Below are 18648 nucleotides of genomic sequence, written 5' to 3' on the forward strand. Positions count from 1 at the left end.
CAAAATCACTACAGATGGTGACTGCAGCCATGAAATTAAAAGACGCTTACTCCTTGGAAGGAAATTTATGACCAACCTAGATAGCATATTCAAAAGCAGAGACATTACTTTGCCAACAAAGGTTCGTCTAGTCAAGGCTATGGTTTTTCCTGTGGTCATGTATGGATGTGAGAGTTGGACTGTGAAGAAGGCTGAGTGCTGAAAAATTGATGCTTTTGAACTGTGGTGTTTAGAGAAGACTCTTGAGAGTCCCTTGGACTGCAAGGAGATCCAACCAGCCCATTCTGAAGGAGATCAGCCCTGGGATTTCTTTGGAAGGAATGATGCTAGAGCTGAAACTGCAGTACTTTGGCCACCTCACGCGAAGAGTTGACTCATTGGAAAAGACTCTGATCCTGGGAGGGATTGGGGGCAGGAGGACAAGGGGACGACAGAGGATGAGATGGCTGGATGGCATCACTGACTCGATGGATGTGAGTCTGAGTGAACTCCGGGAGTTTGTGATGGACAGGGAGGCCTGGCGTGCTGCGATTCATGGGGTTGCCAAGAGTCGGACACGACTGAGCGACTGATCTGATCTGATACAGTCCTTGGGGTCGCAAAGAGTCAGACACGACTGAGCAACTTTCACTTTCAATGCATATATATAGAATCTAGAAAGATGGTACTGAAGAATTTATTTGCAGGGCAGCAATGGAGAAACAGACATAGGGAACAGACTTATGGACACGGGGAAAAGGGAGGAGAGGGTGCAATGTATGCAGAGAGTAACATGGAAACTTAATTACCGTAAGTAAAATAGACAATGGGAATTTGCTGTTTGCCTCAGGGAGCTCAAACAGGGGCTCTCTATCAACCTAGAGGGGTGGGAAGGGAAGGGAGACAGGAGGGAGGGGACATATGTATACCTATGGCTGATTCATGTTGAGGTTTGACAAAAAACAAAATTCTGTAAAGCATTATCCTTCAATTAAAAAATAAATAAAAATTTAAAAAACAATAGCTATCATAGTTTTGCCCTCGCAGTGAGGAGGAGGTGGAGGAGGAGCTGGCTCGGGGAGATGGAGCATCGAGCTGGAGCGCGGAGCCTGAGTGAGAGAGCCTAGCCGCCGGCCCGCCCGACGCCGCCACCGATTCCCCTCCGTAAGTCGGAACCCGGGCCAGGCCGGCAGGCCGCCCCAGCCTCTCCCTCTTCGTCAGGCCGCGAAGGCAGCGCTCGCGAGCCCGGGGGAGGGACAGAGTGTTGAGCGAAAGTGCTCCGGAAGGGGGCGGCCGGACGGAGCGAGCGCCCGCGAGCGCCCGCGCGTGTGGCGTGAAAGGAAGCCTCTGCTCGGCCCCTTCGCCTTCCCTTCTCTCCCCTACCCGCTCCCCGCCCCGCGCCCAACCCTGAAAGCAGCACCATTTCGGCGCGGCGGCCGATGTCAGTAAAAAGCAGCTCAACTCCAACCTCGACGGGGCCGACGAAACCTCAGAAAAAGAACAGCAGGAAGCAATTGAACATGTTGATGAAGTACAAAATGAAATAGAGGGACTTAATGAACAAGTCAGTGAGGAAATTTTTGAAAATAGAACAGAAGTATAACAAACTCCGCCAACCATTTTTTCAAAAGAGGTCCGAACTGATCGCCAAAATCCCAAATTTGGGGGTAACAACATTGGGGAGGAGGATGAAGAGGCTCTGCATTATTTGACAGGAGTTGAAGTGACAGAATTTGAAGACATTAAATCAGGTTACAGAATAGATTTTTATTTTTGATGAAAACCCTTACTTCGAGAATAAAATTCTCTCCAAATTTCATCTGAATGAGAGTGGTGATCCATCTTCAAAGTCCACTGAAATCAAATGGAAATCTGGAAAGGATTTGACGAAACGATCAAGTCAAACATGGAATAAAGCCAGTAGGAAGAGACAGCATGAGGAACCAGAAAGCTTCTTCACCTAGTATACTGATCATTCTGAAGCAGGTGCAGATGAGTTCAGTTCAGTTCAGCCGCTCAGTCGTGTCCGATTCTTTGCGACCCCATGGACTGCAGCATGCCAGGCCTCCCTGTCCATCACCAACTCCGGGAGTTTACTCAAAACTCATGTCCATTGAGTCAGTGATGCCATCCAGCCATCTCATCCTCTGTTGTCCCCTTCTCCTCTTGCCTTTAATCTTTCCCTGCTTCAGGGTCTTTTCAAATGAGTTAGCTCTTCACATCAGGTGGCCAAAGTATTGGAGTTTCAGCTTCAGCATCAGTCCTTCCAATGAACATTCAGGACTGATTTTCTTTAGGATGGACTGGTTGGATCTCCTTGCAGTCCAAGGGACTCAGATGAGTTAGGAGAGATCATCAAAGATGATATTTGGCCAAATCCATTACAGTACTACTTGGTTCCTGACATGGATGATGAAGAAGGGAAAGGAGAAGAGGAAAACAATGATGATGAAGAGGAAGAAGGGTTGGAAGATATTGATGAAGAAGGGGATGAGGATGAAGGTGAAGATGAAGATGATGATGAGGGGGAGGAAGGAGAGAAAGATGAAGGAAAAGATGACTAATGTAACACTGATGGATTCCAACCTTTTTTAATTTTCTCCAGTCCCTGGGAGCAACTTGCAGTCTTTTTATTTTTCCTCCTCTTGTGCTCAGTCGCCCCGTTTTTGAGGTCTCTTTTCTCCTTTATACAATAGTTCACAACTTATTTGGGGGAGGGGGGGATACCTTGAGCAGAATTCAGTAGGAAAAGAATCTCTACCCCTTTCTGTTCCAAATTCATTTTTATCCCTTCCTGTCTCAAAAAAATATATATTGGTCTCTGCCCCCAGTTCCTAGCACCAAGCCCATGAAACCCATGTAATCTTATGGGTGATAAGAGTATCATTTATTTTAGTGAGGTGACTCAGGGTGACTCCTGGATGAGGAGCTGGTCACTGGAAAGACTGAGCCATGATTAGAAGCCTGGAACAAATTAATTAAACTCAAGAAAAGGGTCACTAGAACTTTCAATTTACACCTGGTTGGTCAGAAGCACAGACGCACAACTCGAATTTGTGACTGGTGTCTGAAATTATGAGAGACAGTCTTATAGGACTGAGCCCGGAACCTGTGGAAGCTGATGCTACCTCTGGGAAGACAGTGTTGGAATTAAGCTGAATTGTAGGGCACCCAGCTGAACTGATTTGTGTGGGGAAAGTCCTCTACACATTTGGTGACCAGCAGTGACAAGAATGAAGAGTTCTATATAAAAGTAAAGGAAACACACAGAAAACACACAGTAGGGAAGATATGGATTTTTGCTACTCACGAGTTAGACTGAGTTGAGTCTTTCTTTTATACCCATTAACTACTAGACCCTCTAAAAGTCCTGAATATGGGTTGATAATATCATAAATCTGGCCAAAATAACTCCTTAGCAATATCCAGGGATAAGTTAAGCACAACAAACACTGTTTTCTACATGTACTGACAATATCATTTAAAATAAAGATCCAGGGATCCTGTAAGCACAGGGCTATTCTCTGTCTGGTGTAGTGATGGCATAAGGGAGACCAATATATTTTGCATCAATCTATGGCCTCTCTACTTTGTTGTCACTTTTTGGACAAGATTTTCCACCCTGAGGGGAACATACATTCAGACTTCTACTCAGGGCCATGGAATTTCTGATCAATATTTCAAGTCATTGTTTTAGCAACTTTAGACCAATGCACCTACAGTGGAAATGGATGGCATGCCCACTTTATTACCAATGCACTGCAAGGTGCCTCCTGCCTTTATGGCCAGAGCATCCCTTTCCAGGGCACACCTATCACTGGAAACAGGAAGTTACTTCACTCAGCAATCACAGGACAAAAAAGTAGCAAGGCTGGGATGTGGGTTCAGAAGATTCAAACTCACCTAATTGGGCAAGTGAGTTCCACCCCCCCACACCCCCCACCCCTGGGCCTCTTCTCCATTCAGTAGGGTGTTTTATATCTGTTTTACCTACCTCATTGGATGGCTGAGAAGAACAAATGAGTCAGAGTCACTATTTTCAAGGTAGAAAGAAACTTCAGAACTCAATCACTGACCAGGAGTTTCTGTTTCTGGGCTCTTAGAAATCCCCAGGTTTGTAATGGGACCTTTACTTTCATTTATATTAAAAAGACCAAAGGAAATTATACATTTATTTTGATGGGGAAGAAAGCATGGACCAACCAAGGCACCATGTTGCTTGATTTGACAGGAAGTGAAAGTGAAAGTCAGTCAGTCATGTCCAACTCTTTGCAACTCCATGGACTATATAGTCTAAGGAATTCTCCAGGCCAGAATACTGGAGTGGGTAGCCTTTCCCTCCTCCAGGGGATCTTCCCAACCCAGGGATCAAACCCAGGTCTTCCGCATTGCAGGCAGGATTCTTTACCAGTTGAGCCACTGGGGAAGCCCTGATTTGACAGGAACAAATACTTAAGGGAAAAAAAAAAAACACAACAACAACTACCTGATGCTCAAACTTTCCAAAAGGAAGTGTCCTAGTAGTTCGAAGGCTGAAAACGTTTTACTGTCCTAGTCCCAAATATTTGTTCTATAGGAAAAGGAATTGAAGATCCAAGAGGTGAAGCCAGAGAACACAAACAAGGAAATGGAAGGCCTTGGATTCAAAGTCAAGACTTCTGGCTCCCCAAACAGGAATCCTACCATTTCATTACTCAGTCAGAAAGTTGAATGCAGTGGTGGAGAGTGTGGATTTGGAGTCAAAATGAACTAGGTTAAGCCCTGGATGTGCCATTTGAGGATCTCTTGGAGGCTCGGTTTCTTTATCAACATAAAGGAGAGAATAATGAACAACTTCTTAGGGTTGGTGTAAAGACTGATTAGATATTGAATATTCTGAACACCTACACAGTGCCTGGACTACAATGTGTGCTGGAAAAATGGTAACTATTATCATCATTAATTTGCTGATGAGTTTCTGATATGTAGTTTATAAATCTTAAAAGTGCCATAAAATGCTAAATTTATACTTATCTACAAACAAATGAATGATATATAAAATAATATTAATAATGATTATTAGTGTTAAATCATTTTAGTCTATCATTTAAAGCTGTCTGAGAAAGAGAGCTAAAAATAAGACACATTTTGTAACATTCAAATAGAAGCTGAGGCTGCTAAGTCACTTCAGTCGTGTATGACTCTGTGCGACCCCAGAGATGGCAGCCCACCAGGCTCCCCTGTCCCTGGGATTCTCCAGGCAAGAACACTGGAGTGGGCTGCCATTTCCTTCTCCAATGCATGAAAGTGAAAAGTGAAAGTGAAGTCGCTCAGTCGTGTCTGACTCTTAGCGACCCCATGGACTGCAGCCCACCAGGCTCCTCCGTCCATGGGGTTTTCCAGGCAAGGGTGCTGAAGTGGAAAGCAGAGTAGCAGAAATTTACTGTCCCAGCATCTTAGCATCATTTCCTTTTCTAGTAACCACAGCCTACATCTTTTCGGGGTACCTTCTCTTTCCTTTTCTTGATTCTCATGGTTTAGGTAAGGCTGACATTCACTCCAGAGATGAGAATAGTACCCAGATCTAAACCATCCTCTTGACTATGGTGTTTGCCTTGGTGTTGTCCAAACAATCCAAGTCAGGCCAGTGCCACACCTGCCCAGTGGCACAGCATTGGAAAAAAAGGGAAATCTTTTTTCCCCTGTGAATGAGAACCTGGGAGGATTAAGTCTGGAGCTGCTGGGGCCCACAAACTGGAGAGAACCTGTCCGAGAATGAAGGTGACACAGCAGACAGCAAGCAGAGGGAGGGAGACTACATTCTAATTTGTAGTATTGAGGGCCTGAGGCTAGCCAGCTCCTAAACTTTTCAACATGCAGACTCCAAATTTCTTTTTTCCATTAGCCAGTCCCACCTCCTACCCCTTACAACCAAAAATGTATTGACTAACATATGGTCATCAGTAAAATTAAGGCATGATATAGAGTTTAAGATTGAATAACAGTATCCCCACACCCAGACAGTAGAAGTCTGCATAGAAGAGATTCTGAGGGCTGACTGTAAGCATGCTGTATCTTCGAATGTGTGACAGGTGGCCAGTGAGAGGGCCTGTGAGCTCAGACTGCCAGGTAATACCTCTCTGAAGTTGTCTGCAAGAAAGCAAAGGCTGAAGGATCAGAGATTAACTGCCTCAGGATTCTTTCCATCTTCACACTCTAGTAGTTTTCTCCTTATTGTTTATCATCTCGCCTGAACCTAGAGTCCCTGCAACCCTCACTTTGGGGGCAGAAACAAGTTGAATTGGAAGTTCAGCCTGGTCATTGCTGGAAGGTGCAATCCCCTTTTTCATTCTCCCGTTTGTGCCAATTATCACTGCTATTTCCTTGCATGCAACAATAATACCTGGTGTTGGTGTCCCGGTTTACATCCACTTGGAATTGAATCAAACGGTCTTTAAGATTTTGGGCTCGTTCACAGAGATCATAATTTAGGGTCATGGTGTCAAGGCAGAACATGGCCAAAGGCACAGTTATGTGCATGGATGCAATTTCATTTCTCCGCTTTTTAATGCTATTGATCCTCTGTAGAAAAGAGCAGATTCAGTAGTTTAATCTGTCTTTAGCCTCTATGCATTTGCCCCTAGCCTCATCCCCAGCCAATACAGTGCTATTGGACTGTCTGTAACATGTAACCAAGATATAAAAAAAATGTCAAGTGGCATCTCCTACCATCACAAAATCCTCGATTTCATGATTTTCTTTCAGGAATTCACTGATGTTTTGTTCTGCCGTGTTATCCAATAAGTCATCATACTTTTTGTATACATTTAAGTATCTTCCATATTGAAGAGCAGAAAATCAAAGATACAAATACAGGTCACCAAATCAGATTAGTCAGAGTGGCAAACAAAGAGATAATATAAAAACTAGTCCAAACTATGAAAGAAACACAACATGGCAAAAGGCACAGTGAACTGGGAATTCAGAACTTTGCCTTCAAATTCCAAATTTTGCCGCTTCTGAGCTATATGAACTTAGACAAAATATTTCTATTTTTCAAAGGTCAGTGTCCTTAATTTTAAGTGTAAACAACACCTCATTGGACTGTTGTAAAGCTATAATATAAAGCAATTAATGCTATGCCTAACATACAGTAAATGTGCAATAAACAATACTTCCTATTCCTCCTTCTAGTTCTAAAATTCTATGTCTATATTTTAAGATGAATATTTGCGAACTAATGAACCTGAAGTCTATTGAACGGAATTCAGTTTCTCTCTGTCTGTTGTCAGATGTAAAAATGGCTGGACAGATTTTCCCGAAATTGGAGGATGTTTTGTGACACGGGGTAGGCAGAATTAACTTTGCAGAGCCCAGTGGTATACTTCCAAGAGTTGGCCAACACTTTAGAGACTGAAACTAAGATGCAGAGAAGCTTCTGGAACTGTCAGTCCAGAAAAACAAACTACATGTATAAGAATAAACAGGGTAAACAGAGGTTTCTAATAGAAGATCCTAGGTTGAATTCATGAGGGCAGAGCTTCCAAATCTGAGTCCATGATTTTCAGAATAGACAAGCAGCTGTTCTCAAATGGAGGTGATTTTGTCCCCAGGGGGCATTTGGCCATGTCTGAATACATTTTTGGTTGTCAAAAGTAGGGAGGGTCCTACTAACAGGAAGAAGCCAGGGATGTTGCTAAACACCCTATCACATAAAGGACAGCCTCTCGTAATACAGAATTTTTTGGTCTAGTCTTTTTTGCTTCCCTTCCTTTTGTTCTCTTCTCTTGTGATTTGATGACTATCTTTAGGGTTGTGTTTGGATTGCATTTTCTTTTCTGTGTGCCTCTCTATTGTAGATTTTTGATTTACAGTTTCCATGAGGTTTTGATATAGCAGCCTACACATATATACACACAAACTCACACAAGGCTGTTTTAAGTTGCTGATATCTTAATTTCAAATGCATTTCCAATATCTTGCACTTGAACTCTCCTCCTTTCACGATTGCTGATTTTGATATATTTGTGTGTGGATGATTTTCTTTCTTTACTGTATGTTTGCCTTTACTGGTGAGATTTCCCTTTTGTAATTTTCTTTTTTCTATTTGTGGGCTTTTTGTTTTTGCCTAGAGAAGTTCCTTTAGTATTTGTTGTAAAGCTGATTAGGCGGTGTTGAATTCTCTTAGCTTTTGATTGTCTATAATGCTTTTGAGGGATTGGGGGCAGGAGGAGAAGGGGACAACAGAGGATGAGATGGTTGGATGGCATCACTGACTGGATGGACATGAGTTTGAGTAAACTCCCGGAGTTGGTGATGGACAGGGAGGCCTGGTGTGCTTGTGATTCATGGGATTGCAAAGAGTTAGACACGACTGAGTGACTGAACTGAACTGAAAGCTTTTGATTTCTCTGTCAAGTTTGAATGAGAGCCTTGCTGCATTGAGTATTCTTGGTTGTAGGTTTTTCCTTTTTATCACTTTAAATATACTGTGTCACTCCTTTCTTGTCTGCGGAGTTTCTGCTGAAAAATCAACTGATAACCATATGGGGTTCCCTTGTATATTATTTGTTGCTTTTCCCTTGCTGCTTTTAATATATTCTATGTCCTTAATTTTTGTCAGTGTGATTAATATGTGTCTCAGCATGTTCCTTCTTGGGCTTATTCTGTATGGGACTCTCTGCACTTCCTGGACTTGAGTGTTTCCTTTTCATGTTAGGGAAGTTATTGGCTATTATCTCTTCAAATACCTTCCTATGTCCATTTTTCTCTCTCTTCTCCTTCCTGGACCACTATAATGTGAGTGTCGGTGTGTTTAATTTTATGCCAGAGGTCTTTAAGGCAGTCCTTACTTCTTTTCATTCTTTTTCCTTTATTCTGTTCTGTGGCAGTGATTTCCACCAATCAATCTGTTTTCCAGCTCGCTTACTCATTCTTCTGCCTCATTGACTCTGCTATTGATTCCTTCTAGGGATTTTTCATTTCAGTTACTGTATTTTTCATCTCTGTTTACTTGTTCTTTAAATCTTCTAGCTCTTTGCTAAACATTTCTTTTATCTTCTTAGTCTGTATATCCATTCTGTTTCTGAGATCTTGGATCATCTTCACTATCATTATTCTGAATTCTTTTTCTGGAAGATTGTCTATCTCTACTTCACTGAGTTGTTCTTCTGAGGTTTACCTTCTTTCTTTATCTAGAACATATGCCATATAGAACATATGCCATCTCATTTTGTCAGACTTTCTGTTTGTGGTCTCTGTTCTGGAGGCTGCAGGACTATAGTTCTTCTTGCTTCTGGTGTCTGCCACCTGGTGAGTGAGGTTGGTCCAGGGGTTTTTCAAGGCTTCCTGGTAGGACTGGTGCCTGACCACTGGTTAAAATTCAGGAATTTCTAAATTCCAGAATCTATCTGGTGCCAAGGCTTTCAGATAATAGGGGTAAACCTCTAATTTGAATTCTGGCTCTCCTATCTATTTGCTGTATAACATTGGGAAAGTTATGGTTTCTTCATCTGCAAATGGGGATAAATAGTAATCCCTATGTAAGTAAGTATTGGCTACTTATTATGTATTGTTTCAGGTCTGTGGGAATAGGGATTATTTATTTGATGCTAGGTAGGAACTCTAAACCAATGCCAAAATGGCTAAGTTACAACTAAACCAACTTACTTGCAGGGACCAACTTGATTTTTCTGAAATACCTCGAAAGTTTGATCCACAAAGTCAGAAACCAGTTTTTCATCAGCATTAACAGTTCCAAGTATCAGATTATATCCTTTCAACTCTGGGAACAGGATAGACTCCACCTAAAGAGTAGAAACCACTTTTAAATGTCATAAGACATCCACAAGACACAAGGAGGAAGATGGCATCAAACTAAAATCTCTAGCAATGTACTCATTTCCAGGGATATCAGCTGCATTTCAATTCTATTTTCCCTCAGATGATGCTGGAATCACTCCATTATTCCCTTTAATTTTATTCTCCCTCTTCTTCCTCTTACTGGATTACTCATGTTTCAAATCCCTACTCTTTAAACTTTCATTTCCTTTAAGTGTCCCCCTGGGCCCCCAGTGGATGTTAGGTTTCCCTGCTTAAAGCTCACACTCTAAATTTATCCCTCTTGAACTCATCATAATTGTAATTAGATGAATGTGTAATGAGCTGTTCTAGGTTTGTTCTGGCATATTGATGCCATAAAGGCCTGGATCCTATCTGACTTCTTCACTATGGTGAGAGGCCTAACGAGCGTGGCACATAGTAAGTGCTCAATAAACATTGTGTGACTAAATAAATATTACAGTGGTACTCCTACCCCTACCAAACACTTTTCCTCTCTAATGATAAGCTACTAGAAGCATGCTTTCCAATTCAAACTCTTCTACTAGCTGACTATGTGACCTTAGGTAAGCTACTTTCTGTGGACTTTCATTTTCTCACCTGAAGAAAGGGAGAAAGATACTAGATTCTTCTCTCAGTTCAGGGGAAAAAGCTATGTCTTTATGATCTGAGGCACAAAATAAATTTTTCCTGAGAATTCAACTTTCTAACTTCTTAATGGCACATGTGTACTTCTAAGAATGTTCTCAGTTGCATGGCTCATGCAGGCTACAAGTCCTTGTTGGGGGTCCACTGCTTTCTACTGCCCTCTCTGCTAAGAAGGATTTTAGTAATCTGTCTCAGAAAAGATTCTTCTGAATGCTTTACTGAGTTACATGGGTTATATGCAGTTGATGAGAATGCATCAATTTAGAAAGTGGCAAAAGCAAGTGTAACTGAACTTTCTCTTCCCTCTTTGGACAACCCAAAGGTTTTAAAACCAGTGAAGGAGCAACTTCTTTGCTGTAGCCATACTATAGACAGTGTTTGAAAGCAAAGATATGAATGAAATGGTTTAGGGCAGCATGACTGGAGTATTCAGGCAACGCAATAAATAGATCACAGGTGAGCAGGATAAAAAGACTGCCTCTTGGGGGAAGTCTTCAATTGAAAAATGACTTTAAATGTGGCTGATTTTCACTAGGGAGAACAATATGGAGGTTCCTTAAACACTAAAAATTGAGTTGCCTTATGATCTAGAAATCTTACTCATAAGAGATATATCCAGGGAAAAGTCTAATTCAAAAGGATCCATGCACCGTGATGACCACAGCAACACTACTTATAATAGCCAAGATATGGGAGCAACATAAATGTCCACTGACAGATGAATGGATAAAGAAAATGTGGCATATATATATATATGCCACACATATGGTATATACACACATATGGTATACACACATATATGGCACACATACATATATATACACACTCAGTCACAATAAAGAATGAAATAATGCCATTTGCAGCAACATGAATGGATCTAGACATTATCATACTAAGTATTAATAAGTCAGAAAGAGAAAGACAAATGCCATATAATATCACTTATGTGTAGAGTCTAAAATATGACATAAATGAACTTATTTACAAAACAGACTGACTGACATAGAAAATAAACTTATGGTTACCAAAGGGGAAAGGAGAGGGAGGCATAAATTTGAAATTTGGGATTAACAGATATACACTCAGTTCAGTTCAGTCGCTCAGTTGGTCCAACTCTTTGCGACCCCATGAATCACAGCACTCCAGGCCACCCTGTCCATCACCAACTCCCGGAGTTCACCCAAACCCATGTGCATCGAGTTGGTGATGTGATCCAGCCATCTCATCCTCCACCATCCCCTTGTCCTCCTGCCCCCAATCCCTCCCAGCATCAGGGTCTTTTCCAATGATATACACTACTGTATATAAAATAGATAAACAACAAAGAGCCACAGTTTAGCACAGGAAACTATATTCAATATCTTGTAATATCCTATAATGAAAAAGAATCTGAAAAAGCATATGCATATAAGTTGGACACAACTTAGCAACTGAACAACAATAATATATGTATATGTATAACTGAATCATTTTACTGTAAACGTGAAATGTTGTAAATCAACTATACTTTAATTAAAAAAACACACCTTTAAAAAAGTGGCTGACTCTCTTATACCCTGCAGAGCAGTCTGTAAAACTGAGCCAAGAACAACAGTACTCTTTCCAGATAATCATTGTTACTATCTGCTTATATCCCTGGCTCTCTGATCCCAGACTTCTTGGTTTTGTCATCACCTTCAGTATTTTCTCTTGTATATTTCTCCAACTTTGGCATTTCTCTGGCACTTTGAGTTAGAAAATTCTTCCATGAGGAGAGACTGACCCAAGCAATCTTATTTCACAATTGTGAAAGTAAGGCATCAACTGCTAATGCTGTTTTAAATTCTAATTATTGCAATTTTATAAAATCCTTCCTTTATCTCATCCAGCTTCCTTTTATTTATCTCTTTTCATTTCAGTCAGTGTTACAGATTCATATTTTTCTCAACTTTTGGCTACAACAAATATTTTCTGATATTTACTTTTGTTTCTTTAGTAACTTTCTCACAAATACACTTTTCTTTCGCACCTTGAGTACAGTTTTCAAACATCTCATGCTGATACTTTTTTCTAACTTTTAAAATTCATGTTTATATATAAGGCAGGACTGAGAGGAGATAGGGTACTGTCCACCTGTTGCTGTTCTCAGGTATTCTTCTTAGATATTCAATCTGAAGGGTTATTCTTTTAAAATGTCACTAGCCAGATCAGAGACAATACAGTATGAGGGGTTCAGGGAGGGAGACTGTGCCCTGGGCATCTTTAGACAGAGAACTCAGATCCTGGACTGCTTTTTCTTAGTCTAGAAGAGTCATCAGCATTTACTTGGGTCTGGCTTTCAAACCTGGTACAAACTGTGACCTATGACTGTGTCTTCTTGGCATTACAATTCACTAAATCTACTACCAGCTCCTGCTGGGCTGTCTTGCAGCAGCAGCCACATAAGCCCTGGGCTCTCCCAACACAGCTGCTTGTAAACATTGCTCATCAACAGCAGTGAAGGGGAACTTGAGTGGTGTGTACTTTATCTGTCTCCAAGCCCCACACTTATCCTTCCAAATTACAGGATCTTCTCTTTCATTTCCTTCCTAGGGATATTGATTGTAGGAGAGCTGCCCACGCTTCTTCCCTCTCTGCACATCCAGTTTTCCTGTTAGTCTGACTCGGCTGGGTTAAAAGCCTCAATTTAGAGTTCTCTGGTGAAACCAACTGGAACATGCAGCTTCACATGCTTTCCTAAAAACTCCAACTCTAATCATGAGATCTTAGAACCCTCTAAGTACAGGGCTGCAAAGAGAAGCGTGCTTAAGGGTACCTGAGCATCATACATGGGGAGGGAGGGGGAGTGGGAGGCGGAGGTGAGGTGGGTAGAAACATCTCACAAGCCCCTTCCCTACGTGGGGCTGGACACTGGCCTCTCGCTACATCAACCACCTAGAAGGAGACATAAGATGGAATGCAAAAGAGTCACACTCATGTGGGTGATCCTGCCCAGTTCTAAAAGTCTGATAATAACTGAGATCTGATTAATAAAGTCACCCTGGAAAGGAAACTTGGAAAAAGGTTTCCTTTTCTAAGTTCCCTAGGCCAGGAAGGGAAGGTTTAATCTCCCCCCTAGAAGTTAAACAAACTAATAAACAAACAAACATATGGAGCTTTAAGAACTAAATGAGATACATAGTCTTATGAAAATTCTTGGCAAAGTGCAGAGCAACTGATCCATCATGAATTATTAATCCAAGATGGATATGGCTTGGGACACATCTGCCCTTTTGAGGTTGGCATCATGCACGTAACTCTGCTTGCTCACAAAGTAGATCTCAGTGTATTTGTTAATGGGATGCATGGAAATTTTTTTAAGGCCCCAATTCTCTTTCGGGGAGTCAAGAGGGTGTACTCAGGCTATATCTCCCATAGTAAAGCCCTACTTTGCACAAGCAGCCATTTAAACATAACTTTTATTCAATATGTGAATACAAATAAAAACAAATAATTCAGTACTATACCTTGGGGATCCCTTTAGAGTTCTTAATAATTTCCAAGAAAGAGTTACGTATTAATTCCCAGCAGTCATCAAAAGATGGATTAAAGACAATAATTGGCTCATTGACTTCAAGCTTAATCATAATCAGCTGAGGTATAAAGAACTCCATTTCTTGGTAGGGCTCCTCAAAATCATTTCCATCCTTCAGGATACATAAGATATGGTGATTATTACAAAATGGAACCTTTTAGAATCAAAGGAGTGACTTGTACCTGTTCATAGTGCTACATGGGTACCAGAAAAGGAAATGTAAGGTACCATGCACTGTTTCTATTTAAAATAAGGGTTAAGTCTGGCTTAGCCCACCTGAGTTCACCCTCTCCCCCTTCTTCAAAGTATGTTTACATTGCTTGGAAATTATTTTATCAATATTTCCAAATCCTCCCCATCTGTTAAAATTCTGACCAAAATCTCCTCCTTTGGGAAGCCTCCCTGTTCCCCATGAAGAAATAATCTTCTACCTCTGAACTTCCTTATTTCCACTTGCGTGTGGTATTTTATCTTTCTCTCATGAGATTTACATGCACAGGATCTGTGTCTGAACCATCTATGTCCTCCAAAATATACAAGGTAGCATTTAGTACATCATAAAAGCAGGCAGCACAAGGGGTAAAGAACCTGCCTATCAATGCAGGAGACATAACAGACACAGGTTTGACCCCTGGGTCGGGAAGATCCCCTGGAGGAGGAAATGGCAACCCATTCCAGTATTCTTGCCTGGAGAATCCCATGGACAGGGGAGCCTGGCAGGCTACAGTCCACAGGGTCACAAAGAGTTGAACACAACTGAAGTGACTTAGCACACATGTACAAGGGCTCAATAAAAATTTGTTGACTGAATCCAAAAGTATAAGAGTTTATCTGTACATCCCACATGGAGTTGCTAATTAGCATATAATATATTTTAGACATTCAAAATGTCAACCTTTTTGCAGTAGAAATACTGATATGGAACTTTAGTGAAGTGAAAGTCACTCAGTAGTGTCCAACTCTTTGTGATTCCATGGACGATACAGTTCATGGAATTCTCCACGTCAGTATACTGGAGTGGGTAGTCTATCCTTTCTTCAGGGGATCTTCCTGACCTAGGAATCGAACCGGGGTCTCCTGCATTGTAGGCAGATTCTTTACCAGCTGAGCTACCAGGGAAGCTGTAGCTTAGTTGGTAAAGAACTGATGTGGAGACATTTCTAATTCCTAACACTGGCTAGTAACACAAGATACCTTTCATAAAAGGCATGAAAGTGAAAGTGAAGTTGCTGTCGTGTCCGACTCTTTGTGACTCCATGAATTGTAGCCCACCAGGCTCCTCCACCCATGGGATTTTCCAGGCAAGAGTACTGGAGTGGGTTGCCATTTCCGTCTCCAGGGGATCTTCCCAACCCAGGGATCAAACCTGGGTCTCCTGCATTGCAGGCAGATGCTTTACTGTCTGAGCTACCAGGGAAGCAAGTGCCTAATAAAATTGGCATGAGGCATTTGTAAAGTATTTGCTCAAATAATTGATTCTAAAGATTCAATTTAGAATCTAGAAATTCTAGATTTGTCTAAGGATTATTGATAAGCATTAGGTGAATGTCTACTATGTATCAAATACCCACACATTTTTTTCTTTAAGATATATTCAATTTTTAATTTTCCCTTTGTTTGAAATTTTAGAATGAAACTTGGTTGAGTTTGAGTCTCTTCTGCTTAGCCAAATAGATGATCACAATGATATGTATAGATTAGTCCACTGTAGAATGCTAACGGTGCAGTCTAAATTTGACAGCACTGGTTCTGTATTTTTTGAATAACAGGTCAACTGTTCATTTTTACTTTATTTGGCAAAATCCTTAGAACTTAACCTTTTCTAACCAGACAATTTTAAATTTTATCACTCTTTTTAAATTAAAATGGCACACAGTATAAAATACAAAAAAAATCTTCCTTGATTTCCCATGTTATCTAAATTTAAGGGAGCCTATGATGCTTTGAAAACCATCACAGTGTTTTAGTTTTTTCTTAGTGCTTTAGTTTTTATCTAGACTTCACTTAAGTAGTGTCATGAAAGTAGTTATTAATTAGGTCAATGAAGTCTCTTGTTTTTAGAGGTACCCATTCCAAAACCAAAGAATAAAAGCCCATATCTGCAATGAACATGCACAACACTTCCTAAATAGCAAGCCAAAAGACTGATAACAAACCCTTTTTAATCCTTTTTTTTTTTTTAAACAGAGAGGATGAAAAAGTGACCACTCCTCTACAGTAGGAGGTAGACATTCCATTTTATTCACTCTTTCTTTAAAGTAATTTCTCTAGTTCTGTAGATTTTTACTATACAGAAGTAGGTAATTATCTTGGGAAAACTTGCCATGTATTTAAATAAATCATTTTTATAAACTAATAATCACCACATATGTGTTCAAGTCAAGAATTTTACTTTTTGGCCTGGCTTACAGCTGAGGACCTTACATGATTAAATACTGAGTCTTGATTCCACTCCAAAGAGTCTACTGCTGATCCCCTACATACCTTGTGTATCATGAAGAAGGAAACGAGGTCCTTAAGAGAGTTAATGACCAACTCCCTGAGCTGGAGGGACATGAAAGATGCAACGGAAGCAAAATATTCTTCAATGTTACGAGAGGAGTCATAGTCACTCTTGGGAGCAAAATGGATCCACTGCTCCTTCCGGGAGACAAATAGCTGGGCACAGGTGGGGATCCATCTGTAAAGAAAGCAGGGCATCTGACTGAGAATCCCTTCCAAGTTCCAAGATGTCCTCTCAGCCACTCCCAACTCTCCACCACAAGGTAGATGGCTCCTTTCCCACGAAGCAGCTCCGCAAGTTGGTACTCTCATATCTCTGGCCACTTCACCTGCCATCGCCCCTTTCTGGGGAAGAAAGTAACAAGATTTGGATTGAGAGACTCTTTTCCCATTTAGCAATACCCAAATGGACAATCCTGCTGAAAGATGAAGGTGTCTATAGTTTATTATATTCAGAGATTGGGGTAAAAGGGCATAAGGAACTGAAATGTTCTGTCCAATTTCTCTCCCTGGCAGATGTCTGTTTTCTGACTGAAACTTTACAGGGGAAAGGAAAGAGGAGAAAAGGAAGAAAACTTGGGAGGAGAAACTCCAGTGTGGTGGTGGCTGCTCAGAAGCTGAGAGCAGAAATAAGAAAACCAAAAGAAGAAATGGATGCCTCATTTTTCCTTTCATCCTATTCCCCCAATTTCTAATTCCCAACAGAAACTACTGGCATTTGCATCTTATCAAGTCCTTTTTCTGATGGCTAGAAAAGTATTTCTCTAATAATCAGGGAAGTACTGGTAATAGTCATAGTTGCAGAGGTAATAATTACATTTAAGAGCTACTATATGCCAGCTATTACATAAATATTTTCTCTGCTAACAAAAATGGCTTAGTACATATCACCATCATTTCACATAAGGGAATTTCTCTAGCTCTGGACACAGTCCTGTATGCATTTGCAAAGGAAAAAAGAATTAAGTGACTAAAAACTCCCATCCCTGGAAATTTACAGGTGTCTATCTGGGCCACCTGAATACAAGTCATTCAAATGCATTATCCTTCCCTGGTGGCTCAGATGGTAAAGAATCTGCCTGCAATGCAGGAGACCCAGGTTCGATCCCTGGATTGGGAAGATCTCCTGGAGAAGGAAATGGCAACCCACTCCAGTATTCTTGCCTGGAAAATCACATGGACAGAGAAGCCTGGCGAGCTACAGTACACAGGGTCGCAAAAAGTTGGACACGACTGAGCGACTACCACTGTGTGTAACCCAGCAAGGCCTAAAGGATTTCAGAGGGAGGGAATGGAAGTGCTCAACAAGCAATAGTAATGATGAAGCTTCAAAAGGGCAAAGGAAGACTAAGAGTGAGGGTCAAAGAGCAGAGTATGTGAGGAGGCACAGAGGCTCTCCGGGATGGAAATGTGGAAGGATGAGGATAGAGGACGGTGTCAGAGAGAAGTCAGCAAAATCTGTGCACCCCCCAGGCTGGAGACCAGCTTTCACTTCAGAGAACTTTTGATTTTTATGACACTGTGACACAGCGCCATTCTGAGGCCAGATACTGACTTGTTGAGAAGAATTTGGCGTGCTTCCATGCAGTGTTTCTGAATGACATCCTGATATTCATGAGGCTGCAGAGGTAATTTTCCCGCCAGTAATTCTGCTGTTCGAACAAACCTGAGGTCTCTAAATCTGCCAAAAGAGAGGGAAAAACATCCTAAGCCAAGAAGACGCTTAAAAAAAAACTTTGTATGATGGATTCGGAGGAAATATACTTTCATTTTTCAATGAGAGGAGATTTAAATAGTTTAAAACTAATTATATCTGAAAAATCTGAGAGTCAGAGGAGGGAGTAGATAGTCCACAAGAACTCTTGCCAGGAGTGGGGAAACTCAGGAGCTATTACTGAGCCTTCCTATGTATCCTTCTCTGGGTAACCCATGGGGAGTGGGATTTTGACACTGACTTGGCATTTGGCTGACTGGGAACTAGGATATGACAAGTCAAAGGTCTTTCCAATACAGGGTAAGACAGGTGAAGACACAAGAGGACAAGGCAAGCAAAGCATCACCTTCATGATCAAGTGGGTTCTACGCAGTCCTCAATGTGGCCCCTTGGTGAGCTACTCAAGACAAACTGGAGGACCACTTTGATCTGG

At 41.2% G+C, this 18648-nt stretch overlaps 1 protein-coding gene and 1 pseudogene across 1 annotated transcript in view; one reads left to right on the top strand and one right to left on the bottom strand.

The window, feature by feature from the left end:
• DNAH3 (dynein, axonemal, heavy chain 3) overlaps window positions 1-18648 on the bottom strand; it is a 249802-nt gene that overhangs the window by 210524 nt on the left and 20630 nt on the right. The window contains exons 9-16 of the mRNA XM_010837413.1: window positions 18057-18182; window positions 16484-16679; window positions 13932-14111; window positions 12858-12953; window positions 12002-12014; window positions 9628-9742; window positions 6688-6793; window positions 6362-6540 (exon numbers count right to left, since the gene is read on the bottom strand). Of these exons, the coding sequence (XP_010835715.1) occupies window positions 6362-6540; window positions 6688-6793; window positions 9628-9742; window positions 12002-12014; window positions 12858-12953; window positions 13932-14111; window positions 16484-16679; window positions 18057-18182 (1011 nt within the window). The remainder of the gene's footprint in view (window positions 1-6361; window positions 6541-6687; window positions 6794-9627; window positions 9743-12001; window positions 12015-12857; window positions 12954-13931; window positions 14112-16483; window positions 16680-18056; window positions 18183-18648) is intronic.
• LOC104986717 lies at window positions 1062-2543 on the top strand (annotated as a pseudogene).

Source organism: Bison bison, unplaced genomic scaffold (genome assembly GCF_000754665.1).
Source record: "Bison bison bison isolate TAMUID 2011002044 unplaced genomic scaffold, Bison_UMD1.0 scf7180017864072, whole genome shotgun sequence".
In the NCBI taxonomy this organism is placed as follows: domain Eukaryota; kingdom Metazoa; phylum Chordata; class Mammalia; order Artiodactyla; family Bovidae; genus Bison; species Bison bison.